Source organism: Neopelma chrysocephalum, unplaced genomic scaffold (assembly GCF_003984885.1).
Source record: "Neopelma chrysocephalum unplaced genomic scaffold, ASM398488v2 Primary Assembly neopelma1_44, whole genome shotgun sequence".
Lineage (NCBI taxonomy): Eukaryota > Metazoa > Chordata > Aves > Passeriformes > Pipridae > Neopelma > Neopelma chrysocephalum.
Window position 1 is genome coordinate 12,781,776 of NW_020897703.1, and position 20,009 is coordinate 12,801,784.

General features: G+C 35.3%; 1 protein-coding gene across 7 annotated transcripts in view; it reads left to right on the forward strand.

Moving 5' to 3' along the window:
- ATF2 (activating transcription factor 2) overlaps window positions 1-20,009 on the forward strand; it is a 47,463-nt gene extending 27,454 nt beyond the window's left edge. For all 7 annotated transcript variants that reach the window (XM_027678501.1, XM_027678505.1, XM_027678507.1 and 4 more), the window contains 4 exons: window positions 2,736-2,885; window positions 4,724-4,930; window positions 10,659-10,764; window positions 17,348-20,009. In XM_027678501.1, the coding sequence (XP_027534302.1) occupies window positions 2,736-2,885; window positions 4,724-4,930; window positions 10,659-10,764; window positions 17,348-17,574 (690 nt within the window). In that variant the 3' untranslated portion in view covers window positions 17,575-20,009. The remainder of the gene's footprint in view (window positions 1-2,735; window positions 2,886-4,723; window positions 4,931-10,658; window positions 10,765-17,347) is intronic.

Consider the following 20,009-nt stretch of genomic DNA (forward strand, 5'->3'; position numbering starts at 1 on the left):
TTCAATAGGAGTGAAAATGAGTTAAAGATTTCTGTGGCACACTTAATATAAATTGTCAGTTTTTCTGACGTGACTCCCATGTTTGTTATGCTAAAGAAACTAACTTTCACATACTTAAGTAAAATCAAATGTGTAAGTCAGTTTTATGGTATTTTAGAGAAGCTTAGAAGTAGATGCAATAGCTGCCTTTAAAAAAGCAAAACCAACAAAACAAAAAGACTTTGTCACTAAGATAAGGATGCATGATTCTAAATGTTGCAGAATCGCTTCTGATCTTCTTGTAAGAAGATCCATAATTGTATGCTTTCGGTGTATGAAACATGAGCCCTGAGTTGCAGCTGTAAAACATCCTTTTTTGAGTGTACAGCTTGTGAACGCGGACTTAACGTTCAGACCCTTCTGCATGTATTGCAGAAGTTTCTGAAGAACTTAAAAGTCGCTTTAACACTGAATGTTTTCCTCAGTCTCCTTCTTTGCATATAAAACCTTTTGTCACAATCTGAGAAATACCTTGCACTCAGTGGGCAACCAGTAGACTTTCCGCAGGAGGTTTCTATTGAGAAGTGACAGAGGGCAGCTTGGCAAATGTTCAGAAACCAACATTAACTTGCTGGAGCCCGGCATGGGACCTTGTGTTCAGCAGAATTCTTCTGACCTGTCTCTCTGCATGCCGAGCTAATCAGCAAACACCTAATGAGCCTACTCTAAAGAAACAGACCCTCTCACAACCTACTTCATTTTCATGTGTTCTCTGGGGGTGGAGAGACAAGACTTCATAAGGACTGATGATGCTGCAAAGACCACAATAATGATAATTAACTTGCTGAATTTAGAAGATTATGCTGTTAATTAGTTGCAAAATAAAGATAAGTAATAGAGCAGCAGATGGTAGGATAACACCCAGGAGAAGGAGGGTTATTACTCTGATGAGCTTTTGTGGCAGATATGAAATATGGATCTGAGTTTTTCACAAATTGTTTCTGGAGTATATTATCTTGTTTCTGTGAGCTCTTGATGGAATGATCTGGTCCTACCAAATTTTGACAGATGTGGTGAGGATTTGTTTTCAAGGATATACATGAACAATAAAATCTTCCTAATCAAGATTTTTAAAAGCTATTAAGCTATCTGAAAATACCAGTTTTAGTTTGCCTATAACCAAATAATACCAAAATACCTTGGTGTCATCAGGTTTCCCCACTCCCATCAAAATCTTGCTGTGCAAACACAATACAAGTAATTTTTGAAACAGTAATTTTGAAAAATTTCCTAATATGAGGGCTTGAAATAAAAGAGAGCATGCCCTTTAAAACCTCAGAAGTTGAAGTAGACAAATTGTAACTGATTTGTTACAACTGATTCCTACTGTCACTACTCTCTTGATGATGACTGATGAAAGTCTGTCACATCCTAACAGTAAGTTATAATACAAGAAGTACTTCTAGAGTAATTCAGGTCATAAATGAAAATATTTTGAGAAAAATTGTATGTTAATAACTTTTAGAAAGAATATTATCAATGTTAAAAACTTCCTACTTTCTTCTGAAAATATTTTTTACAAACTGACTTGGAAGTGATATGTTTCTCTGGTAGTCCTGGTGGTTGCTTAGAAAAATTTACCATTTAGAAACCAGGATTAGTTGAAGAGGGAGACGAATCAACTTTGCTGTTGTTGCAGGAAGATCATAGGGTTTGGTTTTAGCAATTTTGTTAAACAATTAGAAAACACTAGGCCTTGCTGGAGACAGGAACTGAAATTTTTTGTTAGCTTGTTTTCCAAGAAGAATTAGGAAGGTACAAAATAATTCTTGAGTGTTAAATACCTACGGGCTTTCAGAGTGCTGTATGTATACTAAAAAGTATGAACACATCATCTTGAAAATTTTTGTAGCCCTGCCCTAATGCTTGCAACTATCCTAAATTTTTGTTTTTAAAGCTGAGCTCTGGGGAAATTGCAGTAAATTTGGTTTGTGTACTTTTCTGAAACCGCCTTCTTCATTCTGGGAAACTTTCTGTTTTTCGTAGTGGCTGTGTACAATAAAGGAAGAACATCAAACCTTTTAGCAGTTTTTTACTGTAAAATAGCATGCCATAAGAGTTACCTTGCATATTTCTACATAAATAGTCTTTACATATAGCCTGTACAAGTATTTTGTGCATTTTTAAGATGTTTCAGCAAACATCTTGGCTTTAATCTAATTACCATAGGAAGGATTTCAGAGGTGAGTATTTGTAAAGATCATGAAAAAGCAGAGGCATAACGAGCTATTTTAAATGGATAGAGAATACCAGAATTTTTAAAATGGAAAGATGTTTACATTCTGTTTTTTACTTATTTTCCTTCATGTGTGGTGGTTACACATGTAACTACTGTGGTAGCACACCTTTGTGTGCTACCAGTCTCAGCAAGTGTTTGTTCATGGCCTTCCAGAAATCTCCTTTTGGGCACAGTTCATCAAGAAGGAGGCTTTCTCTTCTCCATACAGCTTACAATCCCTTTCTTTCTGGGATCCTATGTAAGCCTTACTGCTATTGTCATGCTTGCCAAAAATTGTTACCTATTAGTAGGTATATGCCTAGATCACTGTTAAAAGCCTATGAAAAGAAACAACTGTTTAAGAGGTGGAACTCCTGTTTCCGAAATGGAAGTAGCTACTAGTATAAATAATTATTTGCTTAAGTTTGCATGATAGAATATTTCTTTTTTTTTCCCCCTCTTCTTTTTCTGCTTTCAGAGATTGAAAGCAGCCTTGACCCAGCAGCACCCTCAGGTAACAAATGGAGATACTGCCAAGGGACATCCAAGTGGGTTGGTTAGGACTCAGTCAGAGGAACCACGACCACAGTCACTACAACAGCCTGCAACTTCAACAACTGAAACACCGGTATGACAACAGAGTGGACATGTACTTCTTACGCCCTCTCTTTATTTTGCAAATAAATATATTTTTTCTTTACATTTGATTTGTGAAATAGATGTTAATGTACTTCTCTTGGAGTCAATAGTTCTGTAGCAGTAAAGTGGTTATAGTTCTTACATGTTCTTAAATGCTTCTAAAATCTGTTATCCAAGACGATCATTTCAAAATAAATATTATCTATCTTCCTAAATTTAGGACTAAGTCCTGCTTTCTGGAGTTGATTAACAGGAGATTCTGTGGTAGCTGAAATTTGTACAACTGGTCAATATATATACTGGGAAAAAAAAGTGGTTTTATTTTGTATTTCTATTGCATATGTTGTATGTTTAAATGCTCTTAGAAATTTTTTAATTCCATCAGGTATCATGCTTTGTTAATTTATATGAAAGATCCTTTCTGGCCTGGCACACGAAGAGTTTCAGCTCTATGATTAAGTGTACTGTGTCATCTCAGGCTCTGAAAGGGGGGCTCTGATTTTAGGTACGGTGTGCTGTGCTTTTGGGATGTTAGATGAAAACAGGGGAGTAAAAGGCAAGACCCCTGAGTCAGACTGAAGTGGGAGTGCTGCTGGAGGAAAGACAGACTTCCATGGGTGAATCCTGGAGGATTGCAGGTGTTCTATGTCTAAAAAAACCAGTTGAAATGTGTTTTCAGAATGCTTTAAAAAATCTTGAAGAGTTATTTTCAGAATTTGTAGCGTAATACTGATTTTATAAAAGTCACACACTGGATCCAGAACCAGAAGGACCTGTCTCTGCAGTGAAAGCCTCACAGACTGGCCAGTAAAGTCAGATAATGTATCAAAAGAAATATATTTGGAACAAAAGAAGTAAAAGGGTGACCCATCATAAAATGATTTCCTTTTTATGGCTGCTGTTCACCATACTTCCTTCAGTTTTTAAAAGAATATTTTTGTAATATCACATAGCACAATTTTCAAGGTGGAAATCTTGCTGTTTGATTATTTTATGGTTATTTCACAATTAGTATTAATCAAAAATTGCAAGTGTTTCATTCTTAAAAGGCAGATTTGAGTTCCCAGATTTTTTTTATTATTAGCTATCTAGAATTTATGCCAAGTTGATATGCCAACTGATACATGTTTGGGGTTTTTAATTTAAAAAGAAAAACTTTCTTATTGTGCTAGACTGAATGTGCAGGTGCACCTGTGAATATGTCATGTAGACAGTTATGTTCTGTCTATCTTATCCCATTAAAGGATTTTAAGATCCATTATATTCTTATCATGTGTTGTTAAATCTTTGTTTAGGTTCTGTATACAGCTGTGAAATGAGCATAATGTATAATTTAAAGTATTGAAATTTTTTGATCCTGTCATAATATGTGGGTGGATTAAGGGAAATTGGTATTCAGTGGTGGGGAACACATCAACAAGTAGGAAATTGCTATCTGGAGATTCAGGGATCAGTGAGTCTCAGCACTGGCAGCATTTGTCAAGCAGCTTCTGTGTGGTGGGCTTAAGCAATTGAGTTGTGATGAGGTTTGTGGGAAGAGTATCTTGGAAGAGTCAAAAATAGAAAATGTATTTCCTACTAAATGTAATTTGAAAGCTATTTTGGGTGTATTATGTTAATGTAACACGATCAGGAGTGTAAATATGGTAGAAGTTTTACAACCATAGCTGTAGAGTTAAGTGGACATAACTTTCCACAGAAGAAATGTATTTAGAAATGCGCTGAATGCTTTTCTCAAGATGTGATGACTGTTTATACCAGTGCTGTAGTTTAAGTCATGAGAGGTATTACACTGATAACTTAATTAATACTTTCTACTGTTTTCAGGCATCACCAGCTCAGCCTACGCCACAAACACCAAATACAGGTGGTCGGCGAAGAAGAGCTGCCAATGAAGACCCTGATGAGAAAAGGAGAAAGTTTCTGGAGAGAAACCGGGCTGCTGCTTCCAGATGCCGACAGAAACGGAAAGTCTGGGTGCAGTCATTGGAGAAAAAAGCCGAGGACCTGAGCTCACTAAATGGCCAGTTACAGGTATACTTTTTATTTCAAGTCAAAATGAGTTAAGTTTTTCCATTCTTAGACAGTGATTCTCAATGGAACTAAAATGTTGCATGAAATCTGAAATAGAAATGATTTTGTAACTGGTGGCTCAGATCAGACTTGAAAATTCAGCACTAATTGCATATAGCAGTAAAATTAGAGTATAAGAGCATACTCCTGTTTCACAATGTGTGAACTTTAGGATCATACCCTTTTATCCTGTGTTCCATTTTAAATAACTTTCAGACTATGATACTAAAGAAAGATGACAAGATGTGTTGGAGTAAAGGCTTATTAGCAATGTAATAGTCTTACCTTGAACACATCTTGCTCTTAATAATTTGTTTCACAACCTGAGTTATTTAAATAAGTTTTGAGTTTATTTCCTGTGGTTCTTTTAAACTTCACTTTTTTTCCTTTAAAGTGAATGTAGTGCTCGTGAAAGGTGCCAGATTGACATCACTGGAAACTGAAGGCCTCTTTTGTCCACAGAACAGGTACAACACAGGCAGTGGCAGTGCAAATTTCACCACACTGCCCTCCCAGTGTGCATAAATCCTATAGAGATGGAAGTATGCTGTAAGAGAGTAGGCTAGTGTATGCTGCTACTCATTTTTCCACCTCATCTGAGGTTGTCAATCTTGGAAGGTTTTCATATGGGCACACTTTTTCCCCTACAGAACAATCCATGACCCTTTTATTTAAACTACTCTTAAATGTTAAAGCATACTTTCCTAATGTTTTCCAGCAGCACAGAAGAATTGGCACAAAGTGTTGTTTTCAAAATAAAAAGTCTAAAAGCTTCATTTTGAAAATTCCTGAAAGGAAAAATTATGTCATTTCCTAAATGAAGCATTCATTTAGAAAATGTAGTGAAATGTATTTTCATATGTTAAACTTTCACTTCTTTTTCTTCATCCGAACTGTCCACTGAGTCAAATTCACATATCTTCTCTTTCCTATGAGAGCTCCTCTTACATGCTGTTTGGTAAAGAAAACATCATAGTTTTACTAGCAAGAAAGTAGGGAATGTTGAGATTACTTTTTATCATGTAATCAAAATTACAGTGTATGAATCATCTTCATGTCTTTAAAAATACTCAGCATCCCAGACCCTAAAATGTAAAAAAATTCCTACCTAAGCACACAACATGAAATGATTTCCCGTGTTCCAAGAATCATGACACTGCACCAGCATTAGTTAAATTTCTTGCAAATATATATTCTCATACCTGTTCACAATTTTTAGACATGTTCCTTTAATGCAGTCACAGTCCTCAATTAAGTCCAATAATTACAAAATTATACATAGCACTGTAGCTGAAATAATCTAAGAAACAAGTGAAGAAGAATGAAAAAAATTGGCCATAGTTCAGTTTTTTTCAGTGATACAAAGTAATATTTTGTATCACGTGAACTTATCACTTATATGTACCAATTTTTATAACAAAAAAATCACCTAATTACCATAACCAAAAGGTTTCCAAGAGTTAACTCAGTAATAGTGAATTCAAGGAAGGTTTTCTTATGATCTAACCAAAGCAAAACTGTTAACTGTAAAGAACAGAAGGACTTGTAAAGAAAATTGAATGTCAGAGAAATAATTAAACTGTACTTTATGTGAAAAAATTAATCAATCCTGTATTTCCATAATAATTCTTCACTTGACAGGCTAACACAGCTGATCAGCACAGTGGGCAGTTATGACCCATGATTACTTACTTTATATTTAATAGAAAATTTAATAAGTTTGGAATTTTGCCTTAGTGCAGTTTTATAGACTGAGTGTTTGGGTTAGTAGTTCATATTTTGTTTAATATCTAAGTGGCCTGCTCAGCTGAATTTACCGAGATGTCACATTTCCTAAAGCAGGTTCGTACCAAAATTACTGCATTGCATTGCTTCATGTAACAATTCTGACTCCTTTCAACACAGTAGCTTTCTTGTAATGTCTGTGTTAAAGCTTCTGATGTCAATGGGAAGGTTTTTAAGGCTGAAAGCTTGCTAACGGTACATATGGATTTTGAAGAGGTTTACTTGGTTGATGTATGTATTTTGTTCTGTAGATTAACTTCTGCCAAGTTCTTTTAAATGTTTGAAGGTAATTTCCTTTTTAAGCAGTATTTTTCAAATTTTTCCTTAAGGGAAAATTTCCATCTATTACATCACAGTAGTAACATACATAGGTTAGGCAGGCTGTTTTTATTTTAGGCTCTGCTATGTAAATATTTTTCATGCTTCCAACCATTTAAAGTTTATTTACTGTTTGATTTTTGTTGACTGGGTGTTCTACTAATGTGTTGACTTGTTTATTAATCTTAAATTTTGTTCATCACCTTGTTTAGCTTGTATGCCTTACACAATCCTGCAGGGTACAGGGTGCTGTATAATGTATTAAGAAGGTATTGACAGTGTGTCCACGGCGGCCACTCAGCGGTATTGCAGGATCAGATGCCAAAGTGCATTATATGGACTGTATTTGGTCCCTGTTGCTTTAATAATCTTAGAGGACAAAGTATTAGAAGAAGAATAGGCTGTCTTCCTCACAATGTCACTGTGGGTTCTCAGTGAGCAGCAATCAAGTGATGGTTTGTACTGATGCTGCAGAAGCTGCTTTAGGAAGGCTGAATTGTGAAAGTATGCCTGTAAGTAAAGATTCTTTCCCATATAGGAAGGTGTTCAAAAAGAAGCAGCAAGAGCATTGTTTAACTCAGCCACAGACAATCCCCTATCCCCAGAAATCACATCTACCTGTCTCTGATGATAATTCTGGTAAATATATATCACAAATACTGTCCCACACCTTGCTGAGTAAGGGTTAATCTGGTTCCACCATTACATACGCATTTTGGATGCAAGGAGAAAGAAGCAGATACCAAAGAACGTGTTGTACACTGTGTGGTATATCTTCGTAAGAATACAGAAGGGAGAGCATCTTTTGAAAGATGGAGTGCAGGTAAAAGTCAATATGCTTTCCTCCAGAAACCTGCTTTTTAATGTTAGCACATTTTGAAATGTGGGAATGTACAAATTCTTCTAGACAGCATGTGAGATATATTTCATGCTCATTTAAAGAAATGTTGATGCCTACACTTGACTCAAAGACTCATTAATGAGGAGGACCTTTCCAGTACGAAAACTTGAAATGATCTTTCTTCATGCCAACTGTTAAAGTGTTTATTCCATGTGTTGCTTGTTAGCCTGTTTTCAACAGGTTAACCACGTGTTAAATGACCACCACACGTTAATGTTAATGTGTTTTGAACAAGATGAAAAAGACTTGCCATTGTCACATACAAGATAAGTAACTACAATGTGTATAGGAATTGGTTTCAACAGCCCCTCTTCACCAGTTAGAAGTGGTAATATATAAATGGCAACCATAGATTGCCTTGCTGTGACATTCCGCGTCCCACGTGTCTAGCAGACATAACTCAGTTCTAGTTTAAGAGTGATTTGTGCATTGCATATAGCATTCTTGGCACAAGAGTTCATATTATGGAATACACAGCTAGCATTGTTATTGAGATTACCTCAACCTTTTTTTTATATGGGAATGCTGTTCCATTTTTTCAAGTCTGCTTTAATGCAAGATAATATATTTGCTTTTTGTATTTTTGCTAGCAACATTCTTAATATTTTCAATACAGCTGACATTAATCTATAAACTTGTAACAATTTTTCATAAACATTATTTTACTTACACAGATAAACTGCAACTTCATACTTTAATGTGCTTTTTCTGTATAAAATTCCTCCTTAAAATGTGGGAGACAAGACAGAAAATTTCTGGAAGCCTTTTCCTGATTTGATCACTTCTTTTGCCAAGGTTCCTTTGAACTAAACAGAAGTATATTTCATAGTCTTGAATGTTGTTACTTCTGTAGATTATCAAGAAGTTGTCTGTAAACTACATCAATACAGGCTTTTTCTTCCTACCAGCTATGTCAGTTCTGTGCAGCTCCCTGCTTTGCATCCAGATTTGTGTCTCCTCAGTAAGTAACATGGTGAACTAAGGGGAGACTGAGTGCTGGAGGCCCCAGTAGTGTGCTTTCTTAACAGCCTAAGGTTTCAGGATGCGTAATGCCAGCTGGCAGAGAATTTATGGGGCTTTTGGTTGGGTTTCTTTAGTTGCAACCTTTTTTGTTTGCAGTCACATTTTTCTTTTGTTAAAAATGTTTGTGAAGTCAGATTTTTGGCATCTCTCAGCTTTTGCTTTTAATATAAAGTTTCTAAAGGAGATATTTTACAAAGTGAAATGACTGAATAGAGAAGGATTAATAGTTTAGCAGGATTTTGTAAGTATAAAGGCTTGAAATTTGTTGTCTTCTAAATGGAGGGAGAGAATACAAAGAGGAGCTTTTCTTTTAACAATCCGGTATTTTAGTTACTTAGCGTAATTAAGCCTAGGAAGTTCTGTTCTGAAAAAATTGTTTTTCTTTGGAATCGTTTTACTTGTAATTCATCTCATTTCTGACTGCATTGCCTTATTTCTAGCTTACAAGTAAATAAGTTGACTTTCTTGTGGTTAATTTTTGCAGATAATTTTAGTTGCAATCCAATTTTCCTGTGTTTGCTTTTATTTTAACTTGTTCCTAAATGCATAAACATAAGCTTTTACCAAACAATTATGTCACATGTGTGGTATATTATGCTAATGTGCAAAGGTTATTATACTTGAAGTAACTTCAAGTGTCAGTGGAAAGGATTTATATTTAAAATAAAATAACCCATGAAAAACACATATTATGTCAAGATATGGGGATCACAAAGCATTACAGATAATTTGATTAATAATATTTTTCTACTATTTAAAGTGAAAATGGTTCTATCAAAATGCCATACCATTCCTACTTTAGATTGTCACATGTAATGCAGTTATGTAGCACTTCTCATCTACAGACACCAAACTGCTTTACAGGGAAGGTAAGTGTTGCTGTCTTCCATTTTACAAATGGGGAAAGTGAAGCACGAAGCCGTAAAATGACCTTGCTCAAGGTCACCCAGTAGTGGAAAGGCACAGTCTGGAAATGAACCCAGTCACTAGATTTTGCAGGTGCTGTCTCTTAGGTCGCACTACGCTTCAGTGGCATAAGCAGACATCTCTGGATTTTGTCATTATTGTCAATGATTCCTTCGTACAACACATTTATGTATGGCTGCCAAAGAAAAAAATCGGTCTGGAGATCAGCAAATATTTGCTAAATTATTTTCCATTACATGAGATTTTCTTTCTTGAAGTCCAAGTATAAATATAGTCACTAAAAAATTATTCTGCATTGGCTTTTTGGATTTTATATTTTTTTCCCTTTTCTTAATGTTGGCTGTGGCATCTGTTAAAATGTGTGTAGCTAAATGTAGGTTTACTCTGATTAGAATTCATCACAAAACCTTGAGAAGAGCCTCTCAGTAGCTGGATCATGTGAATGAGACTATATGTAAACTCTGCATCTGCAAACTGAAAAACATATGTTGTATTTTTTTTTAAAAAAGCATTTCCTAGTTACAGAAAATAATAAAGTTAGCCAAGTTTCAGCTAATATTTACATTTTCAGAGATAAAAGAAATGCATACATTTTTGTAGTATATGCCAAATGGAAACTTCTTGTATTTTAGCTACCCCTAAATGAACAACTGAAAATCCTATAAAACTTAATGCTTACCTTCAAAACGTGTGTAGTTTGAGCCTGGTAAAGTATATAACTTTCTTCTCCTTTAGAACGAAGTCACCCTGCTGAGAAATGAAGTGGCACAGCTGAAACAGCTTCTTCTGGCTCATAAAGATTGCCCTGTAACTGCCATGCAGAAGAAATCTGGCTATCATAGTGAGTAATGTTCCATTACCTATAGCCTGAGGCTGCATCAATGAAATACTGCCAAAGTGAACTGAATGAGCATTAAAATTGAGAAGTGCAGTTCTAATATTATATATATTACATTAAAGATTTTTTTTTAATCTCAAAGGTTATTGGAAGACAGGAATTAATATGTGATATTTAGAAATGTATTTTTAAGTCGAAATTGAATTGTTGCATAACATTGAAGGTTTTATGTTTGCTTAATAAATGCATATGATAATTAGCATTTAAGGACTATCGGTTACTACACCTGCTTTGGAAAATATAATTAAAGTATTAAGAGCACATGATAAACCATTTTTTATACTTTATCTTAGCTTAGTACAGTGAAAGGTCCTTGTGGGTTTTTTTCCTTCATCATAATGAGATTTCAGTAGAGGTACTATAACAGCTGTCCTCATTTACCACAACATCCAGGATCAGTCAAGCCATTAAAATAATCAGATGCAGGTTCATGGCTCCTACTGTACGTCTTCTAGATTGTTCTGATTTCCACATTAAGTGACTGCTGTTCTATAAACAGGGTGTTCTTAAAAGTTCTAATATTGACAGGAATACTGAGACTTTCAGTACCAGTTTTCTTCTAATCCATATTTTTACTTTAGATTGTTCTTTTGATTTTTCATCCCTCCAGCATTTTAAAGGTTAATTATGCTTTCCTGACTTGTAACTTCCTTTTTGGCTGTGATACACAGTGCCAGAACCAGCTGCTGCTGCTGTAGAATAAATGGCCAATTTTGTCCATTGTACACAAATTTGTTACAAATAACTGAGCTGGGAATGCATTAGGCAACATTCATAATATATAACCCACAGCTTTCGTTTTTATGATTTAGTGATATTTCAAGATATTTGTAAATGTGAAGATTGTTTCTGCCATATGTAGCCACTTCATTTTAATTTGCCAGTGTCAGTAATTCAGGAGAATAAAGGAACATTTTGTATTGCATGCAAACAGATCCTCAGGTGCTTGCGATAAAACTTAATGGCCACCATCTTTACTTGTAGTCATTGTAAGCAATTTCATCAGAATGGGCAATATTTTTTAATTTAAAAGATTCAGGAGATTTAGCAACTCTGTATTGCCATATATATTTAGAATACTGATTTTGTCAGTTTTGAGCTTATAAATCTTGGTCCTTTGATCTCCAGTCATTTTGACAAGACAGAAAATAGCATCTTGGAGTAAATTGGAACAGTATAGAAATATGTTTGGGATTTATATTAACAATGATTGCTGCAGGGATGAGGCCATTATGGCTCCCGTCTGACAGAACAAGATAATTTCATAGGGAAGCTACTAGGGAGATAGCATTATGCATGCAAGGTTTTTAAAAAAACCAAACAAAAAAAAACCTGTGGGTTTCTTAAATTTTGATGGGTTTGAGGGTGCATGTTCCTGAATTGTCATGAAAAATATTTAATCCTAAGTCATAAACTGACAAACTGGTTACATGGTAAGGATTTCTTTGTTGAAGAGTTAGCAAATGGCCTGTTTAGTAATGCTGGTTTTCTGCCCTCAGAAAAGGACTATAATGCTTCTGATTTACTGAAGAATGCAAAATGAATTAGACCTGAAATACTAGTTAGTAGCAAAAGCAAATTTTAGAAAAAATAATAGTTAGCAAGGAGATTGGAAGCGTAGCTCACTTAGTTTCTTGAAAAGTCTCTTGAAAGTAAAAGCTTAACATGAACAATAGTTGTAATGCCATCCCTCTGAAAGGATTTTGTCACATTATCTCTGTGTGAATATTGTTAGGAAGGCATGTTGGCTAAGTGACATACCCACAGTTCAATTTATGAGAGGAAAAAATTGTTTCAGTCAATATGTTCATGAAAATGGTGTTCCTATAAATAAACATATTATATTCATCAAGTAATCAAAGCTGAATTGCTTCAAAAATGTAGTGAGTGGATTAATAGTCTTGTCTCTGTGAAAGAATTGAAGACCTCAGCTTACAGAACTCCTGCAGTGCTGAGTATTGTGCACTGCTTAAAAAATGATAGTTTAGGACATGTAGACCACAGGTGTTTTAACGGCTAAGTCCACAATTTTATGGGTTTTCATGTTATTTTTATGCATTTAAATAGGCACAAATAATCTGTCACTTTTCAGGGTATTTTTGGCGCTTAATTTTGCATACCTTTTAAGATCTTTTCAATTTTGCAGGCAGTTTTTTCACAGGTCAAATGAAAAGCACAAAACTGCAGGTACCCCTTTCTTCTAAGATTGTTCTTGGGATCATATTTTCTTTATTTAAAGTCTTGTTCCTGCTTCAAAAGAGGGTGTCATCAGGACAGAGAAACCAGAAAAATCATTATTGCACTTTGAGTCAGTATAGATGAATTTCTGTTGCAATGTTTGAGTTTTCAGCCAGCTTAAACTTTTTTATTTCCCAGTGAAGGATGCTATTGGTTCCGAATGTATCTTAAGCCGTGGCAGAGAAAGTGCTGTGTATAGAAGAAATCCAGATGCTGTTCATTTATTTTTCATGTTATCTTTTCCATACTAGATAGTTTCTAGAAGTCTTCTACAATACACCCTATATTTTCTCAGGATTTTTCTGAACTTGTAGTAGGAGAAAGGGGAAAACTTGTGAAAAGAAAATGTGTTGTGAAAATCCAAGTTTTAAAAAAAAAAGAAAGTAAAGGGATTTTTAGGTATTTTTTCATATTTTTGGCAAGGACATCATAATATTTGAGAGCATTTGTTCTAAACTGAATATAAATGAAGATAAATAGAGGCTGCAGTGTAGGTGATGTTAAATGAGAGGGTTTGTGGTCTTTCTGTCGTTAGTTTTAAAGAAATGGTAGAAGGTGACTAACCAGTTTCAGACCTTGAATGATTTGAACCTCTCAAACCATTATGCTCCTGCAGCCTGTTCTGGATAAGCAACAGCTCTTCAGTAACTGCAGGGGACATTCACAAAGGCCAACTCGCTGGAAATGAGCATTACTAGGCTTAAGTCCCTCTATAGTCCTTGAAAGGCCTAATAAGAATTACCATGAGGCTTCCTTTCTAGTGATTGTCAGGGGACTGAAGGAGTTCAGAATCACGTCAGTGCTTGTGTACTCACTCTCATTTTGGTTTTGGTGGGTTTTTTTCTTCTGAAGACTGAAATCCCTCTTTGTTTGCTTGCCTGAATGAAAGCTATTGGTAAGCAGTGCTAAGCAAATAGTTTGAGTACTCTAAAAGGGTACTTTTTAGTGCATCCTCAAAAATCTCTGCTTTTTTGTTGTTTTTTAATTCTTTTCTATAGTTCATCTAGTCCACGTTGCATTCCATTTCCAAAATGGCTTGCCTCTCATGACACAGCTTGTCTAGGAACTATCTGGCCTTGAGGAAAGGTCATGGGATGTAGCTCTGTAAATTTTCAACTTTCTAATATACAGCAAATGTTATTTCTAATTTGGACTGTGTATTTTCCTTGATTTGAGGCAAAGCTGAGGGAGCCATGAAAAAAGCTAAAATGCCTTGGCTGGTTTTTTACATTGTTAGCTACAGTATGATTCTGGTATGTATCAGTTGCGCTCTTGAAAGCACAGTCCTGTGTCTGGCAATTCTCTGGTTGACTAAGAAAAAAGGAAGAAATCAGAATTTAAGTATGACTTTTCTGTGTTCTTCTAAAAGCCTTTGTTCTTTATTCCCAGTCTTCAGGCTTAAGAAAACAAGTCACCTCTGTAATGAGGTGACTTTTAAGTATCTTCTGTATTCATTGAGTGATTTTCTTGTTTGGTTTTCATTTCTCAAATGGAGTTTTTATTCAGCTTTTGGCCACTATTCCTGTAAAGTTAGGGCTACCTTAGGAAGGACATTAAAGAAAATCCAAATAGCTATTCTTTAGGGTGGCACCTAATTTCTAAGTATTGGTTTGTAGTTATTACAAGGATTTACGCTTCCAGTCCAATTTATTACCATGAACTAGTGTTAGGTCTGTGTCTTATATAATGACCTGTCTACCATAAGCTCCCCCTCTCTGGCCCCTGGCATCTGAAAATACCTGAATCGTGTACTTTTGTGTCTTCAGCACAGTATGTTTATCTGCTCAATGAAATGAACGCTTCTATTGGTCATCATAAGTGTACTCATAACTGTTTCTTCCAGCACATATAGGGTCTTCCTGAGCCCATCAAAGTGAGAAAATCAGACCTCTCTCATGTTCTTTACCATTGTGATATTATTACAGAAATTTCTTTTGAGTTAAGAACATACATGTTAAGGGAGACATGACAATGGAAGACCTTCCTTCTGTGGCTGAAAGATGGTGATCTATTTTAACTTCCTCTCTATCTCTGGCTCATAGCATTTAAAACTAACCCTTTTTCTTGGGTATAAGGAGAATTTGGACAACAAGGAAATTGGGGATCAGCACAAGAAGCTTGATAGGAAGATGAAGATTCATAGGAAAATAACAGCAGCTCTGGAGAGGAGGAGCAGGTGTTACAGCAGGGAGACTGTATTTGATACATGTCATCTTACTTGCTGCCGTTTCCCCCTGTCTGAGGGGAAGAATATGCTACTCTGGGAAGTGGCACTAGAGTTTCTATTTTTAACAAAGTTTGCATATGTTCCTTCTTGTTTTTACATGAGATCTTGTACATCTTGATAGAGGTTCAGCAAAGATTAAATCCTGTTGAATACTGTTAACTGAATTGACACTTGTTCATGTTCTTTCTGTTCCTGAATGGGCAAACTCTGCTAAGGATCACAAATGTCTTCTGAAATGTCCTAATTTTCTTCCTCTTGCTGTATACAGTTACTATGAAACCTTTGGATATGTGGTAATTGTCAGCAGATCTAGCTCAGTGTCATGTGTCCCTCTCTCCTTTAATGCTTGAAAGATCTGTTTTTGAAAAAGTGCAGTATCTGTAAAATAGTTGGCCTTGTGGGTAAGAACAGTATAACTTCCGAACAATTATGTCCATGCTCTTGTAGTAGAGTTGTAAGAGAAATTGCTACTTTGATTGTGTAGGCAGTATTTGTTAGAAAGAAATATAGCAGTTTTCTTGCTTACCCATCTTTTTTGACCTTACTGTTACTTTCTAGAAGCGGTCAATAGTAGAATTGCTTTTAAGCTTTGAAGAGAAGTGTGTTAATAGTATGCATGGGGCTGCTAAAAGATCTTTACATTGGGGTCTTGACTTGCTAATGTAGCAAATTTTCTTACCCATAGCTGGTATGTTATATAAACCTCAGTCCAACATGAACTTCATTTCACTATTGTTTGTTGATGCTTAGTGTTCTGTTGCTGCTGTTAGCCTGACTTTCTGTGGAAACAAGGATGTGATACCACAGCCTTGTTCGTCTTCTCATGTCATCCTTTCCCATCCTTTCTCTTCCCCTGGGACACTTCTAAATTCATAGGCCAATCTCAAGCAAATTTGAAAGGGATTGCGAAGACAAGACTAGAGAAAATCAAGCTTTGTTCCATTGTTTAGTCACAAGCAATGGTTCATGCCTGCTTCTGGCTCTGTGTATATCACCATAGTCAGTAGTGGTTTAAAAGGCACTTCCAGTATTCCATCTGGGTACTGCTTTTAGTTGGCGTGTAAAACTGTTTTTAAAAATACTTGAAAACATTAGGTAACACAAAGTGGTACAAAAAGGTTACAATGAAATTCAGCATTCGTATTTCTAATTTTGAGTAAAAAACGGTAGGCTTATTTTCTTTTTTTGTTTTTTTTTAGTCTTCAGATCAGCTTTTTGCTTGACAGTGTTTGCATAATGCCTTGGCAAACATTTGCAACTCTGGAAAAAAGAATGATTTTATAGTGACTAGGAGGTCTGTGCAAGAAGGACATTTAAAATTATGCTCATTTTGGAAATTCTGATTTTGCACAGTGAAAATTATTTTTTAACCTGCTTACCCTCTGTCATGGGAGAAAATGGTGTAACTCTGTGGCTAATTCACTTCAGTTTTGTGGAGAACACCTGAAATATTCTGAAGATATTTTTAAAACAATTTTTAACAATTTTAAACCCTATTGAGAGGCATTTGTATACTAAAGAAGATACGGAATTTCATTCCTTAAAAGAATGTGTGTTGAAAACTTGTTGAAGTATTGTCCAATTAATATAGTGCTATAAATAATATTTTTTCAGATATCTTATTCATGATCACGAGTATTCATTACTGAATACTGAAAGGAGATGCAGTAAATAGCATATATTAAAAATCTAAAGCAAATTCTTACAGAAAGAAGAGGTCTGGTAGCATTTTTAGTCTGTGAATATTGCTTATTGATGTGAACATGCATCATTAGAATTAGGCATGGTACCCACCAGCTGATTTACTAGGAAGAAATCAGACAATTTTAATCATGGCTTTGAAGATGTGAAAATCAGTTCTGGTTTCCTGAATAGTCCATACTGCAGTCTGGTTTTTTGCTTACAAAGTAGTATTTCTTTTTAAAAAAACGAAAATAAGATTGTTTTGCCATTTGTGCTGCGTTACACCATGAATTTTAATCATTTAGGGACTGATTGCTGTTACTGGGATGGGGTGGTGTGCATTCTGGGAGACAAAATCAATTAGTTTTTCTTCTTCAGCTGCAGAGAAAGATGACAGCTCGGAAGACATATCAGTGCCAAGCAGTCCACACACAGAAGCTATTCAGCACAGTTCTGTCAGCACTTCCAACGGCGTAAGCTCCACTTCCAAGGCCGAAGCGGTGGCCACCTCCGTTCTCACCCAGATGGCGGACCAGAGCACGGAGCCCGTGCTTTCCCAGATCGTCATGGCGCCTCCCTCCCAGTCGCAGCCTTCAGGAAGTTGATTAAAAACTTGCGTTGCATCAGTTTCTTAGATACACACCTGTGACTTTAAAGGGAAACCAACAAAAGACCAGTCTCCATCTAGGAGAAATTGTAGCTTAAAATTACTCATTTTTAAAAATCCAACTTAAATTTGGCTTTAATGATTGGCAGGTGGAGATGAGACAGAACAGCAGTTCTAGTCTCTTGGCAAAAGACTTTTTTTTTTTTTAAGTATTAGTTTTACTAGTTATTTTTTGTGCTTAATGTGTAAAGTGTGTGTACAGTACAATGTGGTTTATTTCATTTTTAATTTGGTATTATTTCAACAAACATTGGGGTGAATTACTGAAGGTCATCCCCAAGACTGTGATAGTAATATTATGTGACATTTTTATACCAAAGTTCTGCATAGTCCCTATTGACTTTGTAACGTTGGCAAGGTCATAAAGCACTAGGCAAGAGAAAGACAGTAACAGTAAATTTGCTTTTAGTCTTTTTGCCTTTTTGTTGTTTTGCACATTATGAGAGGAAGAACATTGGGAGAAAAAATTTGGATTGTTTTATGTATAGCATTTTGGTTGGCTTTTAACTGTTGGGGTTTTTAATTTTAATAGGGCCAGTACAGTATATGAGATACAGTACTCTTATGCACATACCAATCCTAGATGAGGATCATTACTAAATAGATTTGATTTTTTTTTTTAAGTTTAAATTGATGTCAGGTGGTTTTTTTCCACTCCAACACTTCCATTCTGGTGGGAGAAGAGCTTTATTTCTCTAGTCAGAATAGATATCTATAACCACCCCTCACTGCTAGGCTGAAATCAGTAAGCATATTGTAAAATACAGGGTTATCAGCTATGGAATACATAGTATTCCAAAGTAGGTTGATATTTTGTGGATTTTTGAGTCTCAGACTAAGGAGTTTACTCAAGGTTTTGGATGCCAGAAAAGCCTAAAATCCTTCTTCAGACAACTCGACTTTTTTTTGTCATTGTCTTGTATTTGCAAGCTAACTTGTACTTAATTCTTGTGTAAGCACTGTCATCTTTTAGTAGCAAAAATTTTGATACCTTTCTTGTGGAAAAAAAAAATCAGTATCTACCGTATCTTGGAAACAATGTAATTATAATGTGGTGTGTGTGGTGTGTGCGTGAGAATGGTTCAGTAGTTAATGCCAGCAGTCTTTTGCTTGAATGTTTAAAGATGCCTTCAATGTGATGCTGGCTGATAGGTGATTGCAGTTTTAAAATGTTATTTACTGTGCGAACTTGGATAACTAACATTCCATGATGTAGTTTGTTTCTGATGAGATGATTGTAGGTACACTTTTTCTCATTATCCAATCATCTGTAGGATATTGAGTTTTTTAAATGTGCCATTATCTATTTTGATTCTGTACTCATGTCAAAATACAGTTTAATATTTTACAATAGATTAAGTTGTTTTAAAAAAAGTAGATGTGTGCTTTCAGGTCGGAAAACTTTGTATAATAGCAAAAACAGATGCATAGTAGCAACTGGCAGTAAAGCAGGATTCCATTATGTATATAACAAAGATTTAATGCATTTATAATGGGTTGTGTAGTTCATTTGCTCTTTCTTCTCCACACTATACCATGTGTTTTTAAGTGTCAGTGCCATCAAGTTTCTGTTCAGTTCAGTTCAAAGTCTAAAAATGTAATTGATCCACAGGAAAATCATAATTTCTGCAATATATATACAACCATACTATAATGAAAGCTGGACAAAGAAGTATCTAAGTCGTATATGTATCATTGCAGGGCTTTAAGCATGAAAATAATAGGGATTCTAAATATTTTGTATTTTAAATCTAGGAAAGTTGTGTTGAAAACCTCATGTGTTTAAAAGTCTTACTTTCCCAATTTCAACATAAAAAGCTGTAACAGTTATTGAACGTTTCCAGGGTGGGGAAATACAATGGAACTCTTGTGAGAACGAAATTAATTGCATAGGCACAAAATGTGAATTCTGCAAGAAAGCTCTACAGTCACTTTTCATTGTAATTTTGGTGGACTAGATAAGGCCTCGTTGATTATAATATAATTTGCTCTCCTAAACACAAAGGCTTTTAAATCATATAAGTGGAGTTTTTTTATAACAAAACTGTTGCGCTTGTAAAATAAGTCTACATAAGTGTATAGGAGATATGTAAACAGTTAATGAATTTAACAGTGGGGCTGGAAAAAGAACCATTAAAATCTGTGTTCAGCAAATAGAGAAAAGGTATTAGCCGTACTACCATGGATTCCGTTTTGAGACGTATGTCACACTACTTCTGTACTTAGCATTTTGGGTCTTTACATTTGACATGTTTCACAAACTGTACTGTTTTATTTTATGTGCAGTTTGCATGAGTAAATCATCAAAGAGAATAAAATCTATCTTTAAGTTATGTTCCTATTTTAATGAAATTATAATTGTTCTAAAAGGCA